Source organism: Porites lutea, chromosome 1 (assembly GCF_958299795.1).
Source record: "Porites lutea chromosome 1, jaPorLute2.1, whole genome shotgun sequence".
NCBI classification, from domain to species: Eukaryota; Metazoa; Cnidaria; class Anthozoa; order Scleractinia; family Poritidae; genus Porites; species Porites lutea.
Genome location: NC_133201.1, coordinates 51,128,423 through 51,140,348, shown reverse-complemented (window position 1 = coordinate 51,140,348; position 11,926 = coordinate 51,128,423). Strand labels below are relative to the sequence as shown.

General features: G+C 39.1%; 1 protein-coding gene across 1 annotated transcript; it reads right to left on the bottom strand.

The window, feature by feature from the left end:
- Window positions 1–4,161: 4,161 nt before the first annotated feature.
- Window positions 4,162–11,908, bottom strand: LOC140921184 (uncharacterized). The gene is made up of 4 exons (XM_073371159.1): window positions 11,721–11,908; window positions 7,579–7,742; window positions 6,023–6,104; window positions 4,162–4,672 (listed from the first exon to the last, which is right to left on the bottom strand). The coding sequence occupies exons 1-4, from the start codon at window positions 11,892–11,894 to the stop codon at window positions 4,448–4,450; spliced, it is 645 nt and encodes a 214-aa protein (XP_073227260.1). The 5' UTR covers window positions 11,895–11,908; the 3' UTR covers window positions 4,162–4,447.
- Between the last annotated feature and the right edge of the window lie 18 nt (window positions 11,909–11,926).

The window sequence follows — 11,926 nt, the reverse complement described above, 5'->3', positions numbered from 1 at the left end:
CGTTAGTAGGAAAACTCGAAAACAGATGTTTCTGTTGGTATCCGGCGGCCATATTGGTGTTCCTGAAAGGGACACCAACATGGCGTTTCCATACAAAGCTTTATAAATTTAGGTAAACCGTTTTTCCCAATATCTCGCATTTGAAATATTTCAGAGACCTGATTCTTGGCAAGGGTTTTTGTATATTCATCTTTTTTCATTTCCCAGATTCTAGTCCTTCTGTACTGAATGGTTTGTATTTTTATTTTTCTTTGCGTGACAGTGCAAGCCGGGAATTTAGACATGTCAGCCCCACCCTCGAAATCGCGGAAGCCTGTATGGTACAGATAAAGACACAGGCGTCCCAAGTTCACTTTACGAGTGTGGAATGTAAATTTACTTTCTCTCAAGAGTCGGTTCCGCATTACAGGCGACCGTTGAGACTTTGTTTGAGAAATAAAATACTTAGGTCTGCGAACGCTAAATATCAATAATATTTAACCTTTTTTCTATAAAATAAACAAAGGAGACCAACCTTTGATGTATTCCTGTGTTCTTTGACGTGAATTCCTCGTTTCTTTTGGCTTTTAATGTGTGACACCTATCATTCCCTTCATAAGAAGAAATAAATTTACTCCTAGCTCACGGGCTTTCCCTCGGCTGACCGCAAGTAAAGTACGGCTTCTCTATAAGTTCCCACTTTGCACAGACTTCCTTTGATGCTCGACTCAGGGGTGTAGCTCCTCATTGGTCGGTTTCCTTCATTTCTTGAAACGCATCTATAACTGGGGCAATCAGTATCAGGATCCTGACCTTGGGCTGAAGCCGCACTACTGCATTCTTTGGTGTGACCACAGATCCTTTACATTATTCTGTTGTTTACCTCAGTGCAGCCTGCTGGTGACTGTTGCTTCCTATAGTGCTGCAGTGGAAACACGCGATGGGCATTCTCCAGTATTCCGCCTACAATGTAGGTCTTGTCCTGTGTGCTTCCCAGGCCAGTGTTGGATCTCATCAACATATTCTTGGAGGCGTTCAAGCCAACGAGCTAACTGTCCTTGGAGTTCTTTAAACCACCAAGACTTAGGAAGGTTTGAAGCTCTTTCACATTCAACGTTTGACGGCTTCGACTTTCTTATGATCAGTCTTCCGTCAGGCAGCACTATATGTCTGGGAAAAGCAACTTTTAATTTTCTTTTACGGCTGTAACATTTTTAATAGGCTTCTGTTTCAAGCCTTCAGATCTTCTCCGCAAAAACACCAACCGTAGGTGGTGATGACGAAGATGATAACGACCAAATCGGCCGTAGAAAAAACCTCGTTCCCAGGGTTCTCTCCTACCCGCCCTACCGTAGGGCGGGTAGGAGAGAACCCTGGGAACGAGGTTGCCGTAGAAAGTGGGTTCAGGAAAGGCCACTGAACGCCAAATTGTTAATCCGAAGAGCACTGCTCTCCACTGAAATTATCCTTGATGAAGTGAAAGGCAGTTTTAGACCTATCCTCCTTTTTCACTTCCATCTGCCAGTACCCGAATACAGGCTAGAAAACCAGGATAAATGCCTCAGATGGTGAAAACCTCTTTGATGAGTTCCCTGAAGTATTACGAGGGTACCTCCCGTGGTTCACCCATTGAAGAAAGGCTAGGGACGGGGAAGGAAAGAAAGTGTTGGCTTTTTAGAGAAAGTTGCCCTTAAGTAGCCAGCCGATTGGGTAAGCCGCCTTGTTTAACGTGACAAACCCGCTGGGTCTATTCGTGCGAGCTTGGCCCCCAATAAACCTTGACGCCAGTTCAAGAAGACTAGTTGCTGCGACAAGCATGTAGCTAAGCCTAAAAAGTTAGTAAGGTTATTTGATTCTGAAGGAGATTCAGCCCCTCCCGACTCCCGATAGCAAAATGATAAAACTTCTTGCATGTGATAACTATTCCCCGCCACTACAGATTGACGACGGCTATCAGGTTTTCCTGCCAAAATGACGCTAGTTCACGCGCCAGCAATACTCAGTACAAATGTATTGAGAAAATCTCGTACAAGTAGTCACCCTCGTCTCAGAATCTAAAGCTCTCCAATATCAAGCATGAACAAGAGAAAAGGTTATGAGTGTAAATATAATGATCACCAAAAACACACCTTTGATCTTTTAAAAAATTCCCCTCACTATACTTTTAAGGGAAAATATGGAGATCGGTCTAGAGAATTTGTATGTGGATACACTGTAACTGCCGTGTTTTTCCTCCCAGTAGCTAACAATCGACGTAGCCGCTTAACCACGTCCCAGTTGTTCAAAAGCTGGATAGCACTATCGATCGGACAAATATCTTTCCAGTGGATAAGTATTGGGGAAACCAATTGCACTATCAACTGGATAGAGATTTATATGGTGGATAGCGCTATCCACCTTTTGAACGACTGGGGCCTGAATAAAAAATTCTGCAAACAACATAACTGAATAGACCAAAAATATTTGCACACTAGACATTACCAGTCCACCCATTATTTACCGGTGTGCTTAAATTGGCATAGCAAAATTCAATAACTGTGTTTCACAGGTACTTGAATAATAGTAAGTTTCAGATTGCCAAGTAGTAAAACACAAAAAGCATGCCATTCAGTAAAAATTAATCTGAATTCGAATTTAATACAGAATATACCGTAACAGTACTATTGTCCTTGCACATTGTAGCCTGCGTAGCATGCGCTCAGTGGAAGTAGTGGGCGTAAGAAAGAACGGGCGCACGAGAGGGAGACACGCGCCCGTTCTTTCCTGCACCCACTACTTCCAATCGCCTGCCAATGTGAATTTGTGAGAAATATATGAAGTGCTTTGTACATGGCCTATGATATGACTATGTACAAGATATTGAAATGGCCAATATGGCGTGCGAAAGCAAGACAAAAATTATTACAGACTGTAAAGTTACGGTATCTGATGAGAAAGGCCACTATGACTTGGCGCAGTAATATCTACTACACTATGTTTTAATTAGTAATTTGAGTATGAATAAATAACATTAAATAAAAACAAGGTGGAAGTAAATTTTGCATTCACAGTGAAATGTTTTAGACCAAAATGCAGCCGTCCTCTCTCCTGTAGGATTCTTTTAACCCCACCATCTAAAAACTCCAGTATACCTTTTCAAAAACATGTCTTTTAACTAAAAAATCTTTTTTTGAAACTCCCATTCCCCCCCCCCCCCCCCGCCCCCCAGAAAATTTCAAATGATCTTCTTAGCTAGGAGAGGTCGGAAATCATAAACGAAAGCAATTGATAAGACTTTTTTCTCTACAAATTTTGACCATACAGTTCTCAAAATACTTTACGGACAGTGGCTGGGCATGATGACCGGCCAAAGAAATTTTTGCTCGGTCAAGTCTCCTTTCTGACCAGCCACAATATTGGGATAGAAGTTGACTGATCCTTGCATAATTTTTATTTGTATTTTTGCAAAGAGACAAAAATTTATAGTTTTACAGGGGAGAATAAATTTGGCTGTTAGTTTAAGAATGGGAGTGTGCATGACCAGTCAACATGACTGGCGACAGAAAAGTCACCACTTGGGCAAGACATCTTCCATTGACCAAATATTATTTTGAGCCCTGCACTATAAATAGTTTGAAAAATGAATGACAAATGGAAATAATCGACTTCTTCAAAAAATTGGTCATCTCCACTACCCACAAATTTCCATGCCCATCTTGACAAAAATTTTTACTCATTAATTTACTATTTAGGTTTACATAAAAAAACTTGTGATATCTAAGGGTGCTTTCCATTTGTCAGGACTGACTGGCCAGAACATCACCATCGTAATGAGAATTTCACTTTTCATCAAAATTATCCAGTGAGAACAATCAAATCCTAAAAACTATGCACCAAGGAGATGGGTTTTTACCTAAAACTCTTGGAAAAAGCCTATTTCATTGTCAAAATGACTGGTCTGACCATGGTCTGGCTGGCCAGTTCTGACTTTGGAAAGCACCCTAAGACATTATGTGAACCCATGACCTCAATCACCTTGAATTTAATGGTTTCAAACAAGGATCTTCTCTTATGTCCAATCAAATGATTTGATTTGGGGAATGAAAAGTTTGACATTTGAACCAAATAGAAAATATATCTACAGTATGGCGTCATCTCCATTAATTACCCATTGTGAGTGAGTATTATCTATGGCTGTTATTGCAATCTATTGGAGGTTTTATACACTTTATAAACATTTTTTTAAGGATTCTCCAGGAGAAACTGCCACTAATTCAGTTTCCCTGCTGAGTTGCATGTACAGTATTTGGTGATCTCTTTCCCAACACCTGCCAAGCCACAAACACTAAAAGGTTACAAGAAAAAGCTACTCATTTCATAATTCTATAATTTTACAAAATATTTACAGCACAACTTTCTGCACATTATATTTGAAATGCACCCCTCATCTCCATTAATTGCCCAGTAAGTCAGTCAGTAAGTAAGTAAGTCATGTTGAGTTGCAGCAATAACCTTGATTTTCATTCTCTTCCGGCACTCCATAGGCACCATGAAGAGTAAAACTGCCAGGACCACTACGTTCAGACTCGAAAGACAGATATTGTTCATGACTCTCGCATAATTTGGAAGCCATAGTTTCAAAAGCTTCTTCCACATTAGTGCAGTCCTTGGCACTTGTTTCTAACCAACACATTGAATTCAAATCTGCAAATTCCTGAAACAGTGAAACATAGTATTATTAAAACAATTTAGGAAATTAGCAACCAAGAACATGGTAATGGAAATAACCCCCTGGCAAATACAAATATCTGGGGTTTCAGACGGTCCACAATAGATTTTTTCAACCAAGCATCCTGCTGCTATTTTTCATTTTATCCAGCCATATGACTGCAATCCCGCTGCCTGGTTATAGCCCCTCACACCATGTTTCAACCTTTACGTCATTCATAATCATTGTGGGGAAAGGAAAAGACTTACTTAAGGCATAGATCCTTAGTGTGTTCTAAACTAAAGACACAAAAACTCCACTTACAGTGTATGGAGGATTGAACTGAGTTATTCACTGTTTTTTGAACAATTTTTCTGGGGTTACTACATGTAGCTATTCATACATATGTATTCATCAAAAATATCGTTAATTTTATTCAGGCAGGAGGTAATGTCATGTCCACTCCAAAGGGATCACCACCTTACCATGGTAGAGCTACTGTAAAATTCCGAAAATAAGCCCCTCCATGTATAAGCCCCTCCAAATATAAGCCCCCGAAACCGGTAATGCAGAAAATGCTCCATTAAATTGCCCCTTCAAATAGAAGTCCCCTGGGGGCTTGTATTCGGAAAATTGCCCTCAAATATAAAGTAAAACAAAGCAAAAATGGTAGATTTATTCCCAGCTATAAGGCTAGCCCAATCGATTTTGAAATGCAAATTTCCCTCCGTAGATAAGCCCCTCCAAAAATAAGCCCCTCAAAAAGGGCCTTTGGAAAATATAAGCCCCGGGGCTTATTTTCGGAATTTTACGGTATGTTGGCTGGAGTCAGGTCCAAGGATGACCAGACTAAGTGTGGTGCCCTGGTCCCCCGGGGGGGGGGGGGGGAGGGGAGTGGGCTGAGGACTGATACCCTATCCCACTAAACTCTGTTATTACAGAAACCAAAAGAAGACAAAATTCACTTTGTCAAGGGAACACTGTCGCCCGTCCTCAGAGGAAGTGAAGACCGCTGCAGCTAACCGGGATAAGTGGAGGGACAATCTGTGAAGGCCTTATGGGATATGTACCACAAGGCGCAAAGAGGATAGGTGGGTGAGGTGAGGTAATGTCATGTGCATTGTGCCCCAAAAATGAGCAGAAACAAATAAATTAAATGAACATAATTCACTTGGGAAAAGTCCCAAATGACGGTGGACAAACCAGCTGGCCTACAAGCAAGACAAATGAGCTGAACATGCAGCTAACAAGAACATATTCAACATATTTAACCTGGGGCCTCCGCATTGCAAGTCCACTGCTCTAAACACTCAGCCATACTACCTCATCAAGGATCAGAGGCAAAATCACACTTACTTTAATGTCATCTTCATTGACTTCTCTCTTATCTTTCAAGTCACATTTGTTAGCCACTAATACTTTAATTGTATCTGAACCACTAGAGAAATAAAAAAGAAAACAAGAAATAAAAATATTAAATAATCAAGTAAAAAATTACGTAAGACATTACTAACAGTTCAGCATGCACATGAAGTGAGTGACCAATCAATGGGTGAAAGCTAAGTCAAAGTGTCACCCATAAACTGGCCCAGAATATGAGCAAACCCTTCTGCATTTGATACTTCTTATATTAGTGATTAACAATGACTGAGGTAAATTAGGCACCATGTATGGCTGTCCAGAGGTTATCCTAGTTCTTGGAGGTGTGCCAATCTTTGATTATTATTGATCAATGATTAAAAACCTTAACTGATTCAATAATGTTGTCTTTTCAGTGTACTGATAATAAATGTCACTATCATCCATAAATAACATAGCACCAAAATCAAACCTTGACATTATTTTCAGTTGACTTTCTTAGCTTACAGCAGAAAAATAAATGGAATTCTTTTAAAGAGATTTTTCTGATATTTGTAAAAGATGATTCATCAGTTGGCTTTAATGCAATTATTTCTCAGTGACAAAATAACAACTTCATGAAACATGGGACCCAACAAACATCAGAAATTTATTTCCTTTGAAAAACTAGTCATGATGGCCAGTTTTCAAGAAGACCAGTTACAACCCTTTTTAGTTTTCTTCAATTTTATTTAAATCTTTGGCCAGGTCCTACCTAAAGGTCCAACCTGATTAAACCCAACACCACTTCTTCACATGTAAGTACTCATAAGAATTAATATTTAGAATAAGGTAGAATGTACCAATTCTCTTTCTTTATCATCGCAGTGGGGAAATTCCGGGAAAGTTTGCTAAAAGGCCTCACTTCTGTTACAAAGAACTGTCGAAAGCTAATTCTTCAAGTACAGCCTGGGAGAATTTTCAGAGCTTTGACTCTGTTTATCTGCCAAATTTCATAAGACCTCTGACCACACCTGCTTCCATTAGCTTAGCTACCTGCGGCTCAGTACAACTATAAAATGCATAACTGCCAACTCTGCTGCTTTTCCAAGGAGTCTCCAAGTTTTTCATCAAAAAAAGTTAGAGCACCAAATCTCCTGGGAAATACCTACTGTGGCCTTTTTCAAAATTTTGTTATTTTTGAGATGTCAAAAAGGAAAATGAAACAAGGAGTGGATTTAGCAATCTTATTTAAGCTGCTCTTGATCGGAAAACGTAAAACAGAGCAATCAAATTGATAATGTATATTTAACGAGTATTGCAATTGGTCAGAAATCAACCAATCAAAAGTTGGGACAGGTGTGGTTTTTGCACATTGTTATCGACGTTGGGAACATTAGGAGGGCCTTTGGGTGATTTTCGGAGAGTATTCAAACATGTCGAAAATGTCATTCTTACAATGCAAAGATTTCTAGATGTCTCCAGAGTTTTGTACTCTGGGGGTTGGCAGGTATGAAAATGTATCATTATACACCATGCATAAACAATACACTTGAAGATTGTTCAGTTCTTACCTTTTTCTATAAAATTCATCTATCCAAAGATTCTTTACACTTTGAAAGGACTTGAGAGATGTCAGAGAAAACACTACCAGTGCCCCATGAGCTCCTCTGTAATATGAACTGGTTAAACCACCTTGACGGAATCTCTCTTCACCCGCAGTGTCCCAAAGTTGAAGCTAGTCAACCAAACAAAACAAAAGGAATCAAAGAAGCCCACACTGTTTAGTGCTGTGGTTTAATTTCGTTGCTGTTTCAGTAGATTCTTTGCAATCAGGGATGGCAAGATTTTTTAGTAGTGGCCTATAGGTACACCAAATTGTTTGTTTTTTTTTTTACCATGATAATTTTAATGAAAATTGCATTATATTGTCTTTTCGTGAGGCTTTTATCGGTAATAAGAAAGGAAACAGTAATCCCTGACCCAGTAACTCATGAGGGCCTGTTAGGGTAAAATTCCAACAAGCAACATGGCCATAAGATAGTGACATAAGACTGGGATAAATGGCCACAAATGATATAAATATGGGTTGAATACTGACAGGGACATGGCCTACTCCTCAAAATGTCAAACAATTGTTTTATTCGAACTCAGACTAGGGACATAAAGGTTATATTGCAGAATACCCGGCCCACTAAATATCTAACTTAAAAAACTGCTCCTGCAGTGTCCAATTTGCATAATAAAATTCTGACATCAACTGTGGGGGTGCAGGACTGCTGGAGCACTAGTATACCTCGTTGCTACACTGGCTCCCCATACATTCATGTATTATTTTTAAGCTCCTGTTATTAGTCTATAAAGCACTCAATGACAAAGCACCCTCTTACATTTCTAGTCTCCTGAGCCATTGTAAGTGCTCTCGGTCTTTACGTTCCAGTGGGCAAGAACTGCTCACTGTGCCACTGGCTAAACTAAAGACTTATGGAGATCGGGCATTCAACATTGCTGCACCAAGGCAATGGAATAGCTTGCCTCTTAGCATTCGTAAATCTCCATCAATCGCTATTTTTAAAAGACATTTGAAGACTTATCTTTTTAAAGAAGCCTATGGCTTTTAACTTTTATTTTTAATACACGTTTTTTTATTCCTTTCATTATTTGTAATTTTATCTTAGTATTTTTAGATCTTAGATTTTAACTTTCATTTTTTGTATAATGTATATATATATTTTTTAAGCTTTCTAACTAATTTATCTCGGTATTTTATTATATTTTTTAGTGTTTAGGTTCTACGTTAACCTGATTATTGTATAGTGCTATGAACACAGGAAAAAAAAATGGATTCCCATTTTTGGATATTTAGGTTATTTACAGAATACTCATAAAAATCCCAAATTTGGCAAAGTGAGACAAGTCCCAACTAGGGAATTCCCAACAAAGTTCCCTGATTGGGACTTGTCTCACTCTTCCAAATTTGGGATTTTTTGGGGTACTCTTTAAATACCCTAAAATATCCAAAAATGGGAATCCGTTATTTTTTCCTGTGGAAAGAGGCTGATAGCGCTACATAAATTATTATTATTATTATTATTATTATTATTATTATTATTATTATTATTATTATTATTATTATTATTATTATTATAAGCACACTAGTTACTTGACATCGACTTCAGGAGTGCAGGACTGCGGGAGCATTAGTGGGATAGGTACTCAATATTCGTCACTTTTCAGCTGGGACTTTAAGAGCACTCGACTTTTACTCACTCACTCACAAGATTTGAGCATTCATCAACCACCAGACTGTGGGACTGTAAACCCAGCATAACTGAACATGACAGTGGGACTGCAGGAGCAGTTTTTTTTCAAGTAAGATATTTACTAAGCCAGTTACTCTGCAATTGCTACGACATGTGCACTGCACCTAAGAGGGCCTCACTCACTGGTTTAAGGACTAGGACACACTGTTTCTGGACTGGGAAATTTCATGTTTTCCCATGAGAAGAGTACCAGGACCAGTGTTGTCAACTCTCTCTGATAATCTGGGAGACTCCAGATTTTGGACTGCATTTCCCAGTCTCCAGAACAGAGTATAAAATCTCCTGGATAATCACCGAATTTTGGCATTTCTTCAGTAGGCTTGACTTTCCGACAAATAAAATTTTAAATATTTTGCTCTGTCTGAGCTATTTTAATGTTAACAACGAACGTTTCCTGAACTTAGGTATTCCATTGTAATATTATATAATAATAGTCTGCAGGTGCTTCATGAGCCAAGCGAGGCAAACACGGCATTTTGATTAAAGTGCAAGATGAGGGGAGGAGAAACAAATAAAGTGCCTGTTACCAGTCTATTGTTCTGGCTCTTCCCACGTTCACTACATGAACTTTGAGCTTCAATTAGTTAACTGACGACATGTTGTTCTGGCAAGATTCTGGTATGTTTGTCTGCAGTCATGTTTTTTTGACGATGCTGTTAGAGAAAGTTCTTCATTTATTTCCAAATGTTCCAGGAATAAAGCAAATATTGCTAAAGAGGAACGATTTCTTGGATTACTTTCAACTAAGTTTGGAAAAAGCCTGATTTACTAACTTTTTGAAATTAAGTGTTGACAGGCCAAACACAACTCATAAGCTCATGACAATGTGAAACGTGATGTTGGAATTTTTGAACAACAGGTTTTCCCTCCGTTCTTTCTCACCATTGTGTTTAGACATAAACTAAACTTTAACTGAGCAAATTCGTCATTTTTGCATTCTTACATTATTGGTGATTTGTGCATGCCATTGTAGTTGTTATTTCCAGTGGTTTACGCTGCTGTCGGTGTTTCTGGTAGCCAGAATGGTGACAATAATGGAGTAATGGGTCGTGTTTTCATTGGTCCTTTTGACATCATCACCATCAGTCAATATTTGTGCACGTAGGTGGGTGGAAGAGCCAGAACAATGGACTGGTTACAGGTGCTATAATATTTTCTTCTCCCTCATCTTGCACTATGCACAAAATGCCGCATTTGCCTCGGTTGGCTCATAAAACTCCTATTATGCAGGCTATATGATAATCTAATTGGTGGGAAGTAAACAAATTAAGTCATATGTTGCTAGAAATACATGAATCGCAGAGCCGTGCGAAGCAGAGGCTAAGGGCCAGAAGTAGAAAAAAAGGGAAAGAAGGAAATAGGAAAAAGAAAATATATCTAACATGAAGAAAAACACGCAAACAAAACAAAACAGCGAAAAAAAGAAAGAAAAAAAGAAAAGTTTTAAAAAAATAGGAATCGAACCCTGCAACTTCGGTTTGGTGTGACATCTGCTTACCACAACACTACTAAGGAGGAACACATAAGTGTAAGGAAGAGTATTAATTTTGATTTAAGACCTTTTCCATGAAACTTCCGCCGGCAAACATCGTTTAAAGCTGATCAAGCTGTCTTAAACTTATGGCAATGAAAGAACATACGACCAACAATGCAGATACAAATGGTCTGCGAAGTAGGACGCAAAACATGTTTTCTTACCTCGATTTCTGCTGTTTTTTTTTTTTTATTGAAGCTAATGGTCCAAATCACATCCATTTGCTGTAAAAGGTACATCTACCTAACCCTTCGAAATTTATTGCTTAAAGCATTTCTTGACCTCCGCTAAAGCAACCGGGCCAGGTTTGTTGTGGTTTTGCTCACACGCTGCTTTGTTCCTAGGCAACTGCATTTGCCCAAACCGATAGCGAGACATATTTGTGACCAAAGCAAGATCACACTTTTGCTTGGCGATCCATGGTGTGTTGTGCATGCTGCACGCCTGACAAAATCATAAACTCGCTCCACGGGCCTTAATTTACTTTGCGAGAACAATGCCAACAACATCTCTTTGGCGTGTTTGTGTCATTGCAAGGTCATGACAATCGCAGTCAACGAGTATTTTGTTGCACAGATGACGTCATGAGCCGTGCGTTATGACGTCATCTATCATCTCTTCCCTATCAATTATTGCTGGAATATTTGAAGACGAGTGGGGTTGACAGCCCTGCAGGACTGACCACACCAATTCTCAACAAAATCACTTCGAGTGCTAAAAAATTATGCCCTCGAGCCTACAAACTATATTTTTAAGCTAAAGTATAATTTATGGATAAGTGATTAAGCAAAATCCTGGGTCTTCAGGCAGCTGAAACATGCCGAGTACGTAAAGCAAAAAAATACACCTGGAAACTAACCTTGACTTTCTTTCCATCAACTTCCATATCGTGGATGAAAAAGTCGACACCTATGGTTGTAGGAAGTCTTTGATCGAACACATTCGAATGAAATCTCTTAATAAGACTTGACTTTCCAACAGAGCTATCCCCCAAAACAAGAACTTTAAAAACATAGTCGTAATCCCCCGCCATCTTGCAGGGGAGGAATCAAAAGACGATCGGCC

Bases quoted from the DNA above. Each gene is read 5' to 3' on its own strand.
- LOC140921184 (XM_073371159.1), bottom strand. From the start codon at position 11,894: ATGGCGGGGGATTACGACTATGTTTTTAAAGTTCTTGTTTTGGGGGAT. The intron at 7,743-11,720 runs GTTAGTTTCCAG...TTGGTTGACTAG, and splicing joins TTGATGGAAAGAAAGTCAAG to CTTCAACTTTGGGACACTGC. The intron at 4,673-6,022 runs GTAAGTGTGATT...TCACTGTTTCAG, and splicing joins TCAATGAAGATGACATTAAA to GAATTTGCAGATTTGAATTC.